The sequence below is a fragment of the Pempheris klunzingeri genome, chromosome 6 (assembly GCF_042242105.1).
Source record: "Pempheris klunzingeri isolate RE-2024b chromosome 6, fPemKlu1.hap1, whole genome shotgun sequence".
Lineage (NCBI taxonomy): Eukaryota > Metazoa > Chordata > Actinopteri > Acropomatiformes > Pempheridae > Pempheris > Pempheris klunzingeri.
In genome coordinates this window covers 8,183,363-8,202,927 of record NC_092017.1, presented here as the reverse complement: position 1 = coordinate 8,202,927, position 19,565 = coordinate 8,183,363, and the positions used below count along the sequence as shown (strand labels likewise).

General features: G+C 45.6%; 4 protein-coding genes across 5 annotated transcripts; 2 read left to right on the top strand and 2 right to left on the bottom strand.

Annotated features, from left to right (window-relative positions):
- The first annotated feature begins 229 nt into the window (after positions 1-229).
- On the top strand, positions 230-5,146 carry LOC139203193 (GTP-binding protein REM 2-like). Its single transcript, XM_070832871.1, has 5 exons — positions 230-283; positions 987-1,290; positions 1,420-1,493; positions 3,136-3,313; positions 4,815-5,146. The coding sequence occupies exons 1-5, from the start codon at positions 230-232 to the stop codon at positions 5,105-5,107; spliced, it is 903 nt and encodes a 300-aa protein (XP_070688972.1). The 3' UTR covers positions 5,108-5,146.
- A 1,900-nt stretch (positions 5,147-7,046) lies between these two features.
- Positions 7,047-14,056, bottom strand: LOC139203128 (multifunctional protein ADE2-like). 2 transcript variants are annotated; one of them, XM_070832795.1, is made up of 12 exons: positions 13,721-14,056; positions 12,917-12,994; positions 12,554-12,615; positions 10,807-10,849; positions 10,523-10,720; positions 8,977-9,155; positions 8,687-8,866; positions 8,449-8,562; positions 8,272-8,355; positions 7,714-7,894; positions 7,467-7,625; positions 7,047-7,374 (listed from the first exon to the last, which is right to left on the bottom strand). In XM_070832795.1, exons 1-12 carry the CDS (start codon positions 14,019-14,021, stop codon positions 7,208-7,210), a joined length of 1,746 nt encoding a protein of 581 aa, XP_070688896.1. In that variant the 5' UTR covers positions 14,022-14,056; the 3' UTR covers positions 7,047-7,207. The 2 variants fall into 2 exon arrangements, with proteins under 2 accessions (XP_070688896.1, XP_070688897.1); XM_070832796.1 differs by lacking the exons at positions 12,554-12,615; positions 12,917-12,994; positions 13,721-14,056 and adding an exon at positions 12,455-12,500.
- ppat (phosphoribosyl pyrophosphate amidotransferase) lies at positions 11,363-19,553 on the top strand. The gene is made up of 11 exons (XM_070832798.1): positions 11,363-11,579; positions 16,142-16,208; positions 16,441-16,647; positions 16,940-17,052; positions 17,139-17,284; positions 17,499-17,571; positions 17,663-17,814; positions 17,890-18,017; positions 18,105-18,326; positions 18,634-18,754; positions 18,860-19,553. Exons 1-11 carry the CDS (start codon positions 11,452-11,454, stop codon positions 19,030-19,032), a joined length of 1,530 nt encoding a protein of 509 aa, XP_070688899.1. The 5' UTR covers positions 11,363-11,451; the 3' UTR covers positions 19,033-19,553.
- LOC139202561 (zinc finger and SCAN domain-containing protein 29-like) lies at positions 14,041-15,675 on the bottom strand. The gene is made up of 5 exons (XM_070832090.1): positions 15,279-15,675; positions 14,564-15,049; positions 14,412-14,471; positions 14,095-14,332; positions 14,041-14,053 (listed from the first exon to the last, which is right to left on the bottom strand). Exons 1-5 carry the CDS (start codon positions 15,673-15,675, stop codon positions 14,041-14,043), a joined length of 1,194 nt encoding a protein of 397 aa, XP_070688191.1.
- Positions 19,554-19,565: the final 12 nt, after the last annotated feature.

Genomic DNA, 19,565 nt, shown 5'->3' with positions numbered 1-19,565 from the left:
AGAGAGAGAGAGACAGAGAGAGAGAGAGAGAGAGGGGAGAGAGGAGAGGGAAAGACTGCTTACTTTGTAGTTGCAGAGAGCCGCGTGACAGGTGAGAGATCACACCGCGCTGCCCCGGCAGGGGTTCACAAAGCGGGCTGGGGGGAGGAGGGGGTGGGGGAGGAGGGGATGGTCGCTCTTGTGTCTTTTGGAGTCCTCATTCCCGGTCGCTTATGATTTCAGTTTGCAGATGCCGACAGATGTGCCCGCAGACAGGATCATCAACGAGGAGGCAGCGATCAAGGTAGGATGATCGGGGCAAACCGCTCCAATTTAATCAGCCAATCAGGTGTGGGGCACAGTGATGGGATGGGATGATGTTAGATATTGTGGAGGGGGTTCATTAAACAGACCGTGTGTGTGTATGCGCGCGCGCGCGTGTGTGTGTACGTGTTTTAGTTAGGTAGTCGTGCAGGAAGGGGGTGCGCTACATTCAAGTCAGTTTTCTATTTTAATCACCATATATTAATAGGATATAATCACTTATTTGCTCCTTGAGCGTCGTTAAAACTCCTTTATTGACTATTTTTAGAATTACAATGTATCCAGTCACTGTGTGTACTACAACAGGGGTTGCTCTCAGTGATAAGCCCACAGAGAATTATCACCTGACTGCTTTTATAAGTGATTGTTTTGATACTGAGACTGCTTTGGTTCACTCTCACCTTTCCGATTGCGTTGTTTTGGGTCCCAGTGGGCAGCTTTTAGGGAAAAAGCTCTAGAAATGAGCTGGTGAGCATAGATCAACACACATCAAGTGTTTTTGAAGCTTGAGTCATACAAGATATCCTGACTGAAAGGCAGGATGTCTCTTCATTCACTCTCTGGCACGTACTCTGACTTTATGCAATAGCAGTATCAGATAGCAGGTGAGTCACACCACCGTGCACTTTGGCACCATCAGCTTCAACTGAAAAGAGGGTTCCTCCATGTGCTCTCTCCTCCAGTGTGACAGTATGACTCTGTCCAGCAACCCGACTGTTCGCAGAGGAAGCACTCCTCTGCCTATTAAGCATCAGCTCAGACGAGAAGAAGCCGTCCACGATGACTGCGACTGGACGTCAGGCGCTGCTGGACCTTCTGTTTCACCGGTCAGCTTCAGCCCGGCCCTGGATGACACCATGGCTGTGGAGGGCAGACCTGATGGGCCTTTAAGAATCGCCCTGCTGGGGCAGAACGGTGTGGGGAAGTCTTCGCTGGCCATCGCCCTCGCTGGGGACATGGACAGGACTGCGTCTGTGGATTCTGAGGGTACAAAGCTGTGTGTGTTTGACAGTGTAATGCAGTAGAGTGTTTGCTTTCACAGTGAGCAGCAGGTAAATAGGCTGCAGCACCCATCTCTCCCATCTGAGACCTAACTGCTGCTCTCCCTGTCCGCAGGGGAGGGTTATGTGCGCATAGTCACCGTGGATGACGAGGAGAGCACCATCATTATCTATGACAACTGGAGACAGGTGAGCCAAACAACACTTCCCTCTTCCCATCCTCCCTGCTCTCTGCTCCCTCATTAGGCCACTGCAGCTATATACAATGTGCTCAGCTGCCTTTTGACATTTCACTGTGGTAAATACTGCACATACATCTGGTCCTGAAAGAAGGCCTGAGGGCTGCCAAATCCTAGGACTACTTAAAGAAGGAGCTCAAGACGTTTAAATTCTTTCCCTTTCAATTCCTAATCTACTTTTCCTGCATCCCAATTTTATTACTTTTTTATTTGAAGCCCTTAAAGTGCTGCTGGAGAAATCTCTGAGAAAACCCTTTAGCATCAATGCCCTCATGCATCCACACATACATAAAGGGTATGTGTGGATGCATGAGGGCAGAAGGTGGGAGGGTGGACAACAAGCTTATAGCATAAGAAAGTATGTAGTTGTCAAATGAAAGAGGTAAAACACCAAAAATACCACCAGGACAAAACAGAAGCTTGCTGCACATGTGGCATATTTTAGACGTGTTCATATTCTATATCTAGAACACAGCGCATAGTTTTTTGGCTTTTACAGCATTGTAACAAAAAACTGATGCCAAGCTCTGACAAAGACTGTTGCCAGAAAGAGGACAATTTCTTTGCTCCATGTGCATCTGGCTGAGTGAGGAAAAGCTCATTATCAGGTTGTTTTGCTCACTTTTTTGCTCTTTTCCCTCGAGTACAGTTCAGAGGCCTCTGTGTGTGGATGTGTGTGTGTGTGTGTGTGTGTGAGACAGAGAGAGACAGAGAGAGAGAGAGAGAGAGAGAGAGAGAGGGCTGCCCACAGAGCAGATGTGCCAAATGACTGCATTTATATTTTTGATTTAGGCGGATGTGTGAAAATAAACTGAATACACACACTCGCGACACAATCTGTCTTTTTGATGCAGGGATTCATATGTGTTACTCTTTGTATAATGAGCTATACTTGTTGTTAGACACTGTAACGGTCGCCTTATGAGGATATTTCTTATATAATTGCGATATCACGTCTATGTCTGTCCAGTCTAGGTCTGTGTATATTTTTCTTCAATCTGTGCTCAATCAAAATCAATCAAAATGAAATGAAAAGTCAGTGGACCATGGCAGCTCCAACCAAAGATGGGCTGAGGTTTAGTCAGTTTCCTACAGTATGAAGGATTCACTCAGGGATATTTTATTTTTAGGGACGTTTTTGCTCTCTCGTGCTTGGAGAGGATGAGTGTGTGTGTGTATGTGTGTCAGCAAGGAGCTGAGGTGTACTGCAGTCAGTGTTAGCTACTGTAGTAATTTCTCACTAAACCACAGGGGATATTAGTTAGAGCACTCAATTGTCTGCTGTTTCTCCAGGCGGCACTTCCACTGTTTTCCTGCACAAAAGACTTTGACAACAATATTTATGAGAGCAACGGAGAGTCAAATGTTTGGACTCAGTCTCTGTCTTAAGAATCTGTGTCAACTGCAAATCAAAAGTTTTGGCTCCACTGTCACGGTTGATTTGTAGAAGTACTCGTGTGTGATTATGCCCTCAAACCAAAAAGATGCATTGACTCATCTTCCAGTTTCCTCACAGTAGATTTAAATGGCAGCTCCAGTCTTGTAACACGCTGTGTGTCTGCCCCCTGTCCGTCTGTCCGTCTGTCCCTCAGGACCTGTCGGCTCTGCTGTGTGAGGTGTGTGTCCTGGTGTTTTCAGTGACTGACAGGCGGAGCTTCCACCGCACCGCCCAACTCCGACTTCTCCTGAGGGAGACTCAGCCCCAAACTCCCATCATCCTCGTTGGTAATAAGAGCGACCTCGTCCGCACACGTGAGGTCACCTCTCAAGGTGAGACAAAGCTCAGTTTTCATCTTCTCCACTGCGCCCTCTCCCTCGCCTGTTTTTGCCTTTTCCTTCCGTTGTAGCTTCACAGTCAGTGTTGACATTTTCAGCCGTTTATCTCTGTCAGTAAACACAAACGTGGGGTGAAATATGTGAAAATGTAAATGTCAGTGTCTCAGATTCATCGCTGTGTGGGAGTATGAGGGGAGTCACAATTACAGTTAAAGCAGGGGAGCGTTCACTGTGAGTGCTGTGCATCCTGTACTACTACACTACTCTCTACAGCCTAAATATTCATGACTAGATCAGCAACAATCAAAGCTAAAGTTAAAAAGAAAAAACATCCATGGTGATTCTTCATTGGTATACCAAGTATGAAAGGTTATTTTCTTATCTTGAGTAAAAGGCAAAGGCACAGGCCTGTGTTCATCAAAACTGTCTCTAACTTTAACTCACTACGACTCCCAGGGGGCATCTGGGCAAGAAACTTCTGTTATTTGTGCAGCAGCTGGAAACTAAAGATTATGGTGCTGAGAAATTCATTTGTGACTCAGATGACAGATGTAGCAAGAAGCTGATTAAAAAATGTGTTTTTATGGCTTCTGAAGTAGTTTGCTGTGTTTACACTTTTACAGTTTTGCCTAGAGCCGCATTTAAGTGAAACTGAGGTAAAATATGAGCAGCTTGTCATGTTTATTTAGATAAATCGGAGTCTCTACTAACTCACTTTAGGGTCTGCCAGCAAACCAACCCCCCCCCCACACATCTTTTTCATATTTTACCCTTGCATTGTCCGTCTGTTCTCCCGACATGTTTACAGTGGCTCACAGTTACGTGTCTCTGTGCTCCAGGTCATATTAGCCCCTCACAAGAACACTATAAACTTCATGATAAGCTCCTCAGCTTTGCAAGTGTGTTTTGCCAAACTGGATCAAATACACCCCACCTAGTGCTACCCTCTGGTACACAGAGATCTTCAGGGATGAAAGGATGAACGCTGTTTTTAAAGGAAATGCTGAGTTACTCCTGAAGGATTGGTCACATTTTCTAAATTGCTCACCTGCAGACCTGAAAATCTCACTTTTAAGGGATGCACACACACATTTTACATAATTTCTCTTCATTTATTTACATGTTTGCTTATCATTGATATATTTTATTTCTTGTAATTTTATTTATCTATTTTTATTTATTCACCTCCCAAATTGACAAATAACACCAAAATTTAAAGTGATGTGTTGTGTTTGTCACTCCTTTGAGGCTTCTTCATTTCACTCATGGTGTGTTTAAGTTGTTTCAGACTCTGTCTGGTGTTTTGGATTAAAGGTCCCATATTATGTGAAATGTCTTTTAACCATAAACATGAACTTGAAAAAGAGCAGAATATGGAACCTTTGATACACACTAACTAAGACACACAGAGACTGAAGCCACTAACCTGGTTACTGTCACACTAAATGCAAACTTCAAAGCTGTGACAGCTGCATCTCCTCATCTCCTCCCTCAGAGGCCATGTCCAGCGCCGCCCTCTTCAACTGTCTCTATCTGGAGATCTCTGCCTCTCTGGACCACCGCACCCCGGAGCTCCTGGAGTGTGCTGTGCGCCTCGCCAGGGGCCAGTCCCCCTGGCCCCCGGGGACCAGCGCGGAGGACATGAGTGGCGGAGGCCAACGTGAGAGCATCACCTCCCGCGCCAAACGCTTCCTGTCCAGCCTGGTGCCCCGGTACCCCCGAGAACGAGAGGTGGGCAAGTTCCTGAGGCAGAAGTCCCGCTCGTGCCACGACCTGGGGGCGCTGTGATTGGGCACCGTGAATGGTTAGATCGCTGTTAGGGCGTGGCTGGAGGTGATGTAGTATACCAACACAGAGAGGAAGAGATGTAACAGAAGAGGGGGGGAGGTGCCAGAGTGATGGCAGGACAGTGTTGCATCCAGCAGAGGAAAGCAGGGAGAATGACAGCAATGTTAGTGATGTTTATCTATGGAATGATTTAGAAATTTTATACACAAGATCAAACAGCAAATATAAGAAAATAAGATACTGTTGTAGAACACATGTAAATAAACTATAGTAGTGATACATAACTGCCAGTCTTATAATACTGAATAATAAATGGCTTTTCTGAGTCTTGGGAAAGTCTCTACGTGTTTGCTTTGTTATTAAACTGGTTGTCACATTGTGATTATTACAATGAAGAGGAAAGCTGTGATCATATTTAACGGCAGTTCAAGCCGGGGATAAAGTCATGACCACACACATTCACAGCTCATTAGTGGGTCAGAGCTTAGTTTGGCAATAAGAGCAGGAGCAAAGAGAAAGGGAGGCCAGATGATTGTATACAGAGTGACTGTTGCCATGTTACCGTTGTCAAGGAGACCTGGAGTCACCAAGACATACACATTATGTCCATTTCAGCTCTGCGGCTGTATCCCTACTACACACACATGTATATATATATATATAGATTCGGCTCTCTTACACTAAATCACATTTTTAAGCATAAAATTCAACTATAAATTAAAAATGCAGAGGATTTTGTCAGATATCAGCTTCCCAGCACTCATCTGTATCACTCCCTACCCACAGCACTTCCATCCTCCCACTTCCACCCACTCGTGAACTAAAATTTAGCACATCACAGGTTGTTATACCCTTCATTTGTTATCAAAGGAAGAGCCGTGCTATAATAGAAGTAAAGAATAAAATGGTGGCATGAGATTCTGACTCATTCCCTTGGCTGCAAACTGCTGGAACGGATTGAAAGGTTAAGATTTTGGAGATACAGGCTCCCTCTGGTGGCCGGGCTCAGGCACGGTAACTGAGCAGATGAAGATACAGGAGTATGGCTGAAATGGAAAACATTAGGGGGGGATTTATGCAGCAGTCCCCATGTTGCAGTGGTCATGATAGAAAAGGTAGACAAAACTTTCTTTCAAACAAGCTGCGGCCCAGAGGGTGTTGTAAGCAAGTAAACGTCACTGAGAGGAGCTCTGATTGTCGTCTGAGAGTCCAAAGCAGTGCAGTTGTTAGTAAAGTGGATATTTAGACTATGCATGTAATGAAATAGGACACGGCTGCAAAAATGGGTACATCAATCCCAACTGCAATATGCACCTAAATCACTAGCTAAAAGTTTGCTTTTTCCTATTTTGACTTTCAACATAATTTCTCTATTTGTTGTAGTAACTTTGACAATGAAATTAACTCCACCTGTCAACAGCTCAAATCTTACTCACAATAGTAAAACGGAAGGCAACAAAACTTCACGATGGCCAAAATCATTGCTGCAGCCAAGGTTTGTCAATGTGCCCAGCTATGTTTGGCTTTGAGGTTGAATACAGACGAAACAAATTGGATGTGAAGTGTTAAGTGAATGCTTTAGAGGTGCAGGTCGGTGGACTGCTGCCTTTAAAACAGAGCCAAACCAGGCGTTTGCATTCTTTATGCCGTAGCTTCAAATTATCAGTCTCCACTCATCTGCCTCTTCCAGGAAGCCAATAAGTGAATATCCCCAAATGTCAAACCACTGCATCAATCACTTTAAAAGCTGGTGTGCAGAAATAGACCCATTTCACAGCAGATATTTTGAGTAGTCATAGCAGGAAAAGCACAGGTGTAGTTCTTGTCAACACTGGTTCACAGTTCCAGTGAGCCAGCACAATATCAGGACCTTGGAGCCAACTCACCTAAATGGAATGCAGCCACTTTTACGATGGGATTAAACAGCCACATATGCGTATTTAATTAAGAAGCTTTTAATTATTTTATTTCAAAATGGAATGATTCACGTGTGTGAGAAAGTACACCGTTAGTGGGTTTTCATGGTAAACAAAGACATGACACTGACAGACAGTGGAGCCCTAAGAGACCACATGAGGCCCAGAGGGGTCTCGGACCGCTTCAGAGGCTGCAGGCCTGCAGCTTCTTATCCGCCAGCTTGAGAGACACCCAGGTGTTGAGCATGGAGGCCCTCAGCTTGCACCACACCAGGTGATCGGTCAAACCAAAGATCTGCGCGGCAAACTGAGCAGCGGCGTCAGGGGAGAGGATTGTGGAGCAGCCAAGACCTGCGGGGGAGGAAAGAGGGGCTCAGTTACTACGATGAATAAACTCATGTTAGTAACAATTTAAGACATAATGTCTAAAGTGCTACGCTTACCGCTTGGCATGCGGAGGGATGACCAGATATCTTGTGCACCCCAGTCTGGAGTGAGAGGTGGGCAGTTGATGACGGGATACGCCGTGTTTCCAGACATCACCGGACCAAGGCCGTTACTTCTTCCGGCGACAGCCACGAACACGGTGGGTACGCCGTCCCCTGAAAAGCAGCACATACACACGACACATTAGATCACTACATCCTCACTTCTCTAGTAAGAGAGGAGAGGAAAACTCATTATTCGCACCTTCATATTCTGCTTTGATGCGCAGAGTCTCATCTGGTCCTTTGTGTGCTGAGGTGACTCTCAGGGTGCAGGGAATCCCGTAGGAGGTGCAGGCCTTCCTAATTTTTTCACAGTGAGCCATGTCGGAGGTGGAGCCCATCAAAACCACCACCCTGCCGCTGGCCTGGGGCTCGAGCAGCAGCTGCAGACACGACACAGCACTCATAAGCTCTGTGCAAGCCCCAGTTTGTATGTCCACTTAAAGTGAGACTAGAACTTTAGCTGAGCAATATCGAGCTACAGTTTGCCAACATCAGCCTCCGTAAGCTACTGGTCATACCAGACCAAATAAGGCTGTAGCAGCCAGACCCCTGAGAGGACTGAAGTGAGAAAGCAAGCTTTTACAGGTTGAATTCCCACACAATTACAGAGAAACCATTTCTTCCTTTAAAACTTACAGAGTCAATTTTAGGGTACCTTTGTAATCCATTCTTGATTGTAAAAACAACTTATTTACATGTTGATTAAAAGAAAACAAAAGCCAGAAGCCTGCTCAGATAAAGAGTAGATTCAGTGTACCTTGACCCTTTCAGAGACCCACTCAAAGTTTCTCTTCACCATCTGCATTGCCTCAGGAGTGACTTCTTTAAGGTCTCGGTACACCTACAAGAAAGGCGAAAACAAGTTTATCTCAGCTTTTGTCTTAATTCTTTTGAGTGTCAAAATAAAAAAGAGGAACACCAAAGAAGTCCTGACCTGCTTGTCCTTTTGCTGGCTTCTATCTCCAGCTGGCCACAGCCTCCAAGAGTCGTTGTCGATCACGTCAGCCAGGACGATCTCTTGAGTCTTCACGTTAACGCCAAACTCGATCTAGAAGCAAAGGACAACAGGAGAATCTTTCTAAATTGTGAAGCGGCTCCAGGAGTTCAGCAGCTCAGTGGCCACAGTATGATACCAGATGGACCAGCAGAGGGCAGCGCTGCACTGCACGTACCTTCATATCCACCAGCGTGCAGTTCTGAGTGGCCCAAGCCTTCTCCAGAATCTCAAAGATGGCCACAGTGCTGCGATTCATGATGTCCACCTCGCACTGACCGATAGTGAGCCCAGCCAGACAGAATTTGGCCTCCAGCAGCTGCTCCTCCGACCACTGAGGATCATTGTTGGCGTCATCCTATATCGGGAAACAATTGATTACATAAAAAGGTGGACGTGATCTGACATTTGGCAGCTTTGAGTAAAGTTACAGACTGAACTGAACGGGAGGGGAGGGCTCATACGGACTTTAAAGAACATCTCCATCTTCAGCGGGGTGAAGCGGTAGCCCTCCTTGACTCCTGGATTCCTCTTGAGGAACGACCCAGTTGCCACTCTCCGACACACCCACTCAATGGGAATCATCTCACAGTGGGTTGCCAAGAACGCTGTGTCAGAGTGCTGCTTCACAAAGGCAGTCTTAACACCTGGAGGAAAGGGGAGGCGTTAAAAATCAGCCACAGAATATTACACAGCTCCCCTTGGTGCTCCGGAGCCCAAACCTCTTGAGCTGTGAGCAAAGCAGAGAAACATCTGAAACTCATTAGTTTTATCCTTCAGTGTTCATTTGAATTGTAGATAGAAACGCAGCAGTTCTTTGAACGATTTTCACGTTCTGTCACAGCTCTGAAATTAAGGTTAAGTGAGGGGAACGTGGTCGGTCACATTCTGGTGAATTATAAGTTTCAAGTCACAAGACAGTCACAGCTCGGCTGACACACTCATGAGTGGCATGTTGGTTACAGTTACCCAATTACTTTCTAAATTAAAGCAAGCGGGAGAGTCATTTTGGTAATCTGGGCTTTTTTTTTTTTTTAAATCTAATGTCAAACATGCATGCATCACGCTCCCACACGTGTCGACATTACGGACCTAATTCTAGACATGCAGGCACAAGATCAGTTTTTAAACATGCATGGTCCCTCCAATTAACAACAAACCCTTTAGAAGTGGTCTCACACACAAACAAGAATTACAACAACTATCTAAAATCTAAGGATGTGACAGAATTTTGTCATGAGAGTGAAAAAGTGGAGATATGCTCATGTGCTCCCAGTTAAGCTCCAACAATCAAGAGACTGAGATGCCAACAATTTTGATTATCAGTTAATTTGCCATTTATAGATCAAAAGTAACAGAAATAAAATATTCTGGTTCCAGCTTCAAAAATGTGAGTGTTTTTTTGCTTTTCATCTTTGACTTTGATAATAGTGAAGTCAGTATCTTTGAATATATTTTTCCTATTTGTAAAACAAAAAAAGCCATTTGATTTATTCCACTGGAGCTTTAATGAATAGTGAATGGATTTTTCTTTGCCGTTTTCTGAAACGTAATGGATAAAACCAATAATCAACATCGTACATAACTAAAACAACGGCTGTGAACTGTAGCTACAACTACAAGAATGATACATGAACTTGAGGGGCTTTGTTTCCCAGCAGCTAACAGAGGTAAATAGGCCAAAGGTTGTCTTTCTCTGTGAATGCAGTCACCTCACTGACCTCTTATCTCGCTCCTTACGGTCACAGAGGCGATGACTACAGAAAATCTGGTGCTCAGATTCGCTAAGCACCAGATTTTCTGTAGTTTTCTGTGAAAATTGTGTGTGAGGGGCTGCTTATAAAACACAAATAGAATCTCTTAACCCATACTGTGATTAGGGCCTCCTGGCTTTAATCCGCTCCCACCGGTGATGACTGTTTCTCCACATGTGAGAAAGTGGCTTCAGGCTGCTGCAGCCCACTCATTACCTGGCACAGTGTCTGCTGAATGGGTCTGTACCAACTTCACTCACCAGACTCCTGGAGCAGCTTGAACACGCAGCTCGTCGTTTTGTTGGCGATGGCAGCCTTGCCCTCCATCTGGTCCTTCCTCACGGCGTTTCCAGCGGTGATCTGGTCTTTGGACTGGACCAGAACCAGTCCTGGCTGGTCCACCAGCTCGAAAATCTGCTTTGTCTTTCCCTCGTTCAGCTTCTGGCCGATTTTCAACTCTAAAAACACACACACACGCACATAAATTAAACGCTGCACATTGAGTGCGCTTGTGCTCTCGAATAAGTGTTATTTTTTACCGTACCTGGTGCGGAGGCCATGTTGGTGTTCTTTTGCAGCCTGCAGTCCTGGAAGACAAAACACAAAACTGCAACTCAACTTGGAAAAGTTGCTGGATGAAGAGGGAAGAGGTGTCTCTATCTTACGTGCTCTGACAGCCAATCACATGCCTCGGCTCATTCAGACAGCCAATCACAGCAGCGCATTCGCCACCACGTGAGAGGAAGATGCTCCAACTTCCAAATATTTTCAAGACGAAGAACTTTTTGGAGTTTATCCACTTAACTGCCCCCCATTGTCTCTGCGACAAGAAGGCCGGTTTATCAAAAAACTCAATCAACGGGAAACAATCGGCCGAATAGAACAGTTGTTGTCCTCCTTATCGCTGAACACCACGTGCGTTTGGTCAGGTCAAGATGTTTGATTAAATTAGATTCATTTAGGTGACAGCAGTCATGGCGGCTCGTTTCTCCTGTTAAAGTCGCGCTCTGTTAGTTGTCTCAACAATGTCAGCGGAGCGTGTGTTTTAATAAGGAGCGCGGTGTTGTCCACCTTTGCTGCACGTGTTCGGTAGCTGGCGTCAGGGCGCGTTCAGGCACGCACGCACGCGCTGACTGCTCGGGCGGGCAGGGCACGAGAGCGTCCGGCGGACCGGGGCAGAGGAGCAGAGATGGAGTTTGAGGAGTCCGGCATCGGCGAGGAGTGCGGGGTGTTCGGGTGCGTGGCTGCCGGAGAATGGCCCACTCAGCTGGAGGTGGCCCAGGTGCTCACCCTGGGTCTGGTGGCCTTACAGCACAGGTGAGTGCCGTTCACACACACACACACACACACACACAGCAGGTAAGGTTCTAACCGCCGGCACTGTCGCGTGTTCAGGGACCAAACTAAACCTACTTTTAGTCCAGTTTAGTCAGCGTGATAAGGGCCAGAAGTATCTTAGCTTATCTCCTGAAGCTGTTGTTTACTCAGTAAGTCACACTTTTAGACTACAGAAGAACAAAAGTGTAAAAATGTTGTTGCTTTTTTTAGGTGGAAAACAACACTTGTGTCATAAGTATTTGTTTGGGTGTTTGGGTCGAAGTGTGTGCTGTTAAACTCGTGACTGTTTTCTGTCCTCCACAAGGAAAAACAGCCAAGTGACGAGAATCTCTAAAATAAGCATGATAAATGTCACCTCGAGCTCAATACTGGATAACAAATTCACCCTCAGATGTTACATGATGTACAAGGTGCATGTAACAGTTATTTTCATGGTTTTCCGAATTAATCATATTGTCTGTAAAATGTGAGCAAATGGGGAATTAAGTTGTCTTTTATGATTCTCCAACAGCCCAAGATGATATGTTCAAGCTGCGTGTTTGGTTTGACTAGTAGTCCAACACCCAAAGATGCTTGGCTTAATGCCATATGAGAAATAAAAGCTTCACATTCTCACGTTTGAGCTCTTTCTTGGAAAAATGGGCAAAACAATTCGTCTGCTATCAAGATAGTTGTAGTCTAAAAGATGACACACAGACTTTCCTCAAAGGCAGAAATAAACTTAATAGAAGCAGCACAGCAGCATCATGTCATTCCTGCACCGCCACAGCCTGTTTAAGAAGAAGAATAGTTTGCTTTGGTTGAGTAACGTTTTGTTTTTTCACTACTTGCCACATGGGATCAGTGAATATTACCTCTGTCTCTGGGGATGGATTAGAGGAGGCCATTGAACGGACTGAATTGATCTTTATTATCGGGATGTGATCCTGCTCCTCTTTACAGCGGGCCTTCACCTTATCAGCGACGTCTGAGCGTCCAGTGTCCAGTTTTTTTACTGGCGTCTGGAGTGTTTGGTCTACAAAACAAAATGGGACAAGGGTTCAGATTATTAGAGTTGCATTACCTGAACACTGTTATTTATTAAAAAGTAACACAGATACAACATTTCAGGCCTTCATGGACGAGTTTCTTTTTCTCTTGGTCCGATGCTGGACTTACTTATGAGTCGTGTCTTTTGTTAATGGCCACAGCCATACCCTCATCCGTAATGTCATTATGAGGCTCAGTGGCAAATCATGGGACTAAGTCCGAAATGACAAAGGCTCCTGTCTATTCATGTGACACACAGATATTAAAGAAGGAGGCACATTTCAAACCTTGATCCACAGCTTTCCTCTTCATTCCTCTGTTTGCTGAATTGGTTGCCTCTTTTTCTGCCCTAGTGTCAGAAGAGCCTGCAAACAGCATCAAACAGTTACAAGACAGCCGGCCTTTCTTTAAAAACCGCTTTCACGAGCTGTTTTAATTAAGTTAGACAGACAGACTTGTGACATCGTTTTAGTGGAATACCTTGCAGACCTAGGGGCCAGATTATTTAATTCACATTTATTTCAGGGATTTAAGGGGATTAAAATAAAATAGAAATGTTTTTAAAGGGTCACTTAGCAAAAGATGTAAAATCATTCAAAAGTAGAGAGCCACCTCTGAGATTCCTACTTTCCTCCCAAACAGTATAATGGAAGGGAATAAGATTCTGTTTGTGGTACTTTAAATGCATTTTAAAACTTCTTTCCACAAACGTTGTCCTTGTGACTATGATGATGTGATAATCCATGTCGGAACTACTTTCTACAGAAAAAATAGTCCCTATGAAGACAGTTTACACGTCTGTGAGAAAATGTCTCTTGGCAAAAAAAATGTTCACTTATTTGTTGAAGTTTGGGAGATCATAACTTAAACATATATTAACATAAAATAAAGTGGTGTAACATTTGTCTTTTGTATGCGAGTTGATGACAGCAAAAGAAATAGAACAAAGTTTGAATGGTTTTGGTTGCTATGAATCTTTGTAGGTTTTGTGAATGGTTTTTGATTAACTGATTGTGAAGTTGTGAATGAGTGAATTATTTTCATCAGAAACCTGCCCATTAGACATGGATGAATAATGATATTGGGCTCACTCATTAATCTGTGCTGTTGATCCAAGCGCAGCTCCTGGACTGCAGGCGGCCTTGGTTCTTCATTGTTTGGCGTAACATCGAGGCTTATAGACAAGACAGAGTCAGAGCTACAAGTTCTTTCCTCCATCATTGTGGTGGCTGTGTGCACCTTTGTCGAATAGACGTCTCCGTGATTGTTCTCCTCGCAGCCCTCCAACATCATAAGTCTGCCCAAATCTTGGTTGTCTGCAGCTCCCGTGTCATGTGGTCCACCATTAGTTGTGCGATTCATAATAGCGGCCACCTCATCGTAGAACCTCATCAGGCGCCGTGCATCCGCTTCATCCGTCTTCCCTCTTTGGAGGGAGCGGTAAAGGTACTTGAGATTTTTGTACTTGGTGTGACACTGCTTCCAGTCGCGCTCAATGCCTTGCTGCATTAACTTGTTGGAGATCTGGACGAAGATGTCTCGCTTTCTTGTTGAACTCTCCAACTGCCTGCACACGCGCTCATCGGACCAGACTTGAACCAGCGCTCGCACCTCCTGGTCGCTCCAGTTTCGCCCTGTGTCTGACACCGTGACCACGTGGAACTGGTCCGAACTGGAGGGGTCTGTGAGTGTCAGATGGGCATCTGGAGTTAATATGAAATAGGTTAATTAAAGAAAAGATAAAACATGCGTCGAACTACGAAGGTTATTGAAGTGGCGTACCTGTTCCTCTCCATTTTGCTTCCATGTCTGCGTCCATATCATAATCATCACTGTTGTCGTCTGAAAGTCAAGTGAAGTAGTAGAAAAATTGACTTTTTTTTTTTTAGCCTTGAATACAGAACAACTGTATGCACTGCAGACTGAATACATACCATCATCGATTTCGATTACGACCTCGCTTTCTGAGGCTGTTGTCTGCGGTGGTGTTTGTAGCCTCGCTGCTCCAATTTCTCCATCATACAACTTCTTCTGCATCTCCATGGTCCCGTTCTCCAGTCCCCGGTCCAGCAGAATGGCCTCCACCTCATCGAAGAACTTCATGTACTTCCCCGGGCCCCCCGTGCCGCTGCCTCCAGCAGCGTGCGCGCTTTTAGCAGTCTTGTAGTCATATTTCAAGTTCTTGTACTTTGTTCGACATTGTTTCCAGTTGCGCACCACCCCAAAGTTTCTCTGCATCTGACGGGCCATCTCCTGGAAGATGGACTTGTTGCGCAGCGTGCACTTCAAGCGCTCTCGAATACGCCGGTCGGCCCAGACGCACAGCAGTGCTCGCACCTCATCATCTGTCCAGTGGCGGCCCCCCTCTTCAGCCACACTTGGAGTGTAAGGAAGAGGCCGGTGGATTCGACTCCTGATACCTGTACACACATGCACACACTGTTATCTCTGGCTCAGTTTTGATTAAAAACAAAAAAGCAAGATGGAGCTTTCATCTTTTTTTTTTTTTTTTTTTTTACTTCAGCTTGAGGCTAAAACCAGTTTGACTGACATGCTTGTTTATCTTCTGGTCTGCCAGTTTAAATGCAAATATGTGTTGAGCGTTGTCGAGATCATCAGCGCAACAGTTGGACCTGATCCTACATTTACCTTCCTGCACTGGGATAGTGACTGAGGAAGGGTAGATTCCTCTTTGATTACCCACATCTTCCACCTCTTCCTCCCAGCCCTCCACCGGCCTTCCATCCACTCCGGGGCTGTAGTTTGCTGAGGTGCCTGCTGCTGCGTCAGGCTTCCTGCTCTGAAGTCCCAGGCTCCTGCACTTGGCCTGACACTCCCACCAGCTGCGCACAACACTGAGCCTCCTCAGACGCTCTGAGATCAACTCAAATGTGGCTCTGCTCTGAGCTACGTGCTGAGCTCCCACCTCGTCCCACACTGACAGGAGAGCCAGCACCTCTGCCTCCCCCCACTGCCTCTCCACCGAGCCTTTTTCCTCTGCCACTTCCCTATCACCTCCTCTTTGTCTCTCTGCTCCTCTGTCCATGTTTGAGCTGACCTGGAAACGCTTTCTTTTCCCCAATCCGTCTGTCTCTGCTGCCCGGTTCCCTAGGCAACCAGGCGGTTAAGCCTGAAAGCAACGCCTCCATGCAGAAAAGCAGCCTCACCACTGGCTTAAGCTGTGTGCTGAGGGGGCGGGACCAACTGTAATCCGAGAAGCAGCTTGGTAAATGGGCTGAAACTGCAGCAAGACGACTCTCCGTATATGGCAGCTCTACAGCCGCGAAGCAGACGTTTCTGTTTTTTTTTTTTTTCCTCCCCCCCCCTCCTTTCTGCCCAAATCAAAACCAGTTTGTTTTGCCTCAAGGCTCATGTCAAGCTTCTACAGTTTAACTGGTTAATTCATGTTTAAACGTGCAGAAAAGAGACTGAGAGATCACCATTATAAAACTCACTTGCCCCTGATATATTCCCACTGTTATAATTTACATGTGATTGTTTTGTGTACTCAGGGGTCAGGAAAGTGCCGGGATTGTCACAAGTAATGGAGCCAGTCCTCCCACATACGCAGTCCACAAGGTAACACTGATCATGGCTAGAAGCCCTTTATACAGTCAGAGAGAACTCACACTGTTCAGATACACGAAGCAGCTGAGCTTTTGACACAGTTATATTCAGACTGTGGCCTGATTTTCCACTCTACAGCACAATAGCTGCACATTACAATTGCCTTTATTTGTGCAGACTGTCACTGAAAACATCTCTCACTTACTCTGCTTGCCTTTTTGTTTTATTTATTTTTTTTTTGTAGGGAATGGGGCTGGTGAACACTGCTTTCCCACCCGAAGCTCTTCTTAAGCTGCGCTACGGTAACCTCGGTATTTGTCACACACGCTATTCAACCACCGGGATCTCAGAGCTGCAGAACTGTCAGCCCTTTGTGGTGGACACACTGCACGGCAAGATTGCTGTGGCACATAACGGAGAGCTGGTCAATGCTCACGCCCTGCGGAAAAAGGTGAGAATGGCCCCTTCTCACTGAACCCGGGGCATGTCATTGTCTCTTCCTGGTTACTCTCTGGTAGATCAGGTCACCACAATTAAACACAAACAAATGACAACCCAAACCTGTGTGCACGGTACACACAACACCTGTTTACTGGAGAAGAACATTATTACACACATACCACGCATAACACCGACCTAAAACATGCATAAACATATGCAAGGAAATGGTTATCAGCCTGCATGAAACAACACGGGTGTAAGATGCTACATGCTGAGTGAACTGTCGTTAATGTGTCGTGCAGGTAATGCGTCATGGTGTAGGCCTCTCCACCAGCTCGGACAGCGAGCTTATCACCCAACTGCTGGCGTTCACGCCACCTATGGAGGAGCTGCACGCACCAGACTGGGTTGCCAGGTCTGTGTTGTGACTTGATGGGACATAAATACTAACATTTTTCTCTGCCCTATTTAAATACTCCGTTTTTGTTTTTGGGATTGTAGAATTAAAAATCTGATGACTGAGACCCCCACATCGTACTCGCTGTTGGTGATGTTCAAAGACGTTATCTACGCAGTGCGCGACCCTTATGGGAATCGCCCCCTCTGCATTGGACGGCTTGTTCCTATCTCTAAACTGCACAGTTCAGGTATTCACAACATGCTTTTTTTTCTCTACATGTAACAGACATGCTTATCCTTGAAAGACCCTAACTTACCACTGATAAAGAAGAGGCCTCACAGGAGTTTATCAGCGATCAAACCAGGGCCTTTTTTTGTGTCACAGGGCAGCTTTTGATTTTGTCAGAGGTCAGATGTGTAAACTGGTGGATGATTAATGTCATTCTTTGTCCCTTTGCTCAGGTGCTGGAGAGGAGGACACTGAGGGGTGGGTTGTGTCATCAGAGTCCTGCAGCTTCCAGTCCATCGGAGCAAAGTCAGTGTTTACCACTAGTGTAAAATCCTCTGCATTATAACAGAAAGTATTGTGGGCTCCTGAACATTTTCATGTCCTTTCTGCTCCTCAGGTATTACAGAGAGGTCTTACCAGGAGAGATAGTCCAGATATCCAAGCAAGGAGTCAAGTCTCTGAGTGTTGTCCCGCGCCCTGAGGGAGACCCCCCTGCTTTCTGCATATTTGAATATGTTTACTTTGCCAGAGCAGACTCTATTTTTGAAGGTAGAATTATTGAAATACTTTGTCCATGTTAAAGTGCGTTAGATATTTCATTTTCATACTTATTTTATGCTGCAGGGCAGATGGTGTATACCGTCAGGCAGCGCTGTGGTCGGCAGTTAGCCATCGAGGCTCCGACAGACGCAGACGTGGTCAGCACTGTGCCTGAGTCTGCAACTCCAGCTGCCCTAGGCTACGCTCAGCAGGTCTGTCTACGAGCCGTCTGCTCCGCCTGTGTAAAGAGAACCTGTAATATAACCACCACCTGACAGCCCTCTGTCCTCCCCTCACAGTCTGGGCTGCCATACATTGAGGTCCTGTGTAAGAACCGCTACGTCGGGAGAACATTTATTCAACCAAATACCCGCTTGAGGCAGCTGGGGGTCGCCAAGAAGTTTGGGGCTCTCACAGACAACTTTGCTGGTAAACGAGTGGTGCTAATTGATGACTCCATCGTCAGAGGCAACACCATCTCCCCCATTATAAAACTGCTGAAGGAAGCTGGTGCAACAGAGGTTTGTTGACTAAGTGTGACACTGACAGTGTTAGTACTGGACCCTAACCTGGGGAATGGGACCCCCACAAGATACATAGTAGAGGTTCAGAGATGATAATTCTACCCAAAATTGATTTTTTGGACATTTCTGTGATGTTGGGTTTGTCTGGTGAATAACTGGACAGTTTTATCTGTTCTGTATCAGTCCCTGCCGTTTGTTGTTCCATGAAGTTAACACTGTGTTGAAGCCAAAGACAATTTTCCTAAATGTGGTTAGTAAAGCTTCAAACTAGGTCATATACTAAGCTGAATTATCTCCCTGACAGGTCCACATCAGAGTAGCCTCTCCACCCATCAGGTTCCCTTGTTACATGGGCATTAATATTCCGACTAAGGAGGAGCTCATTGCCAACAAGCCAGAGTTTCAGGACATTGCTGGATACATCGGTAAGTATTAATAGTGGTACATCTCCATCTCCTCACTCATCTGTACTGCCTCTTTGTGGCTTCAGTAAGTTTGATGCATCTCAGTTAACAATTGAACCGTCGTAGGTGCCGACAGCGTTCAGTATCTGACTGTGGAGGGCCTGGTATCAGCTGTCCAGAAAGGAATCGCCTCCCTCCAGAAGGACAAGATGATCAGCCCCAGTAACATGTCCGGCAAGAAGGTGGGCCACTGCACCGCCTGCTTGACCGGGAAATATCCAGTAGAGCTGGAGTGGTAGCTGGTGTAGGAGACTCAGCAGCAGCTTGGTGGATTTACTGCAAGCTCCCACAGCTGATACATGGGAATGAAATGTGCTCTGGAGGCTGGAAAAAGTGGACGGGCACCTCAGTACTGCTGTCTGGGACACTATGAGATGCGTTAAATACAAATAGACACTTTCTCTACAAAGGACCATTATCCTGCTTGATGCTTTGACTCAACAGCAGGTGAAAACATTGCTTGTGATGACCTCCAGTGGTTACAGTGTGGCCTTGCTGCAGTGATGTAGAGACACACAACAGATGCTTCTGTGTTTTGAAGGTTATCATGGAGAAGTATTTTCACACACTTTCACATTTCAAGCCTTAACTAAACAAGCATTAGAATTTGCTGCGTCAGAAAAGCGCACAAATCTAGAGACCAAAAAGTGAAATTGTCTTTATTTTCTTTTATACGTTTACTTAAAATTAACCACTGTGCTTTTTTTTTTTTGTATCAAGTCTGTTATATTTTGTTTTCTTAACTTTACATGAATGCATTGGAGAAGTTCAA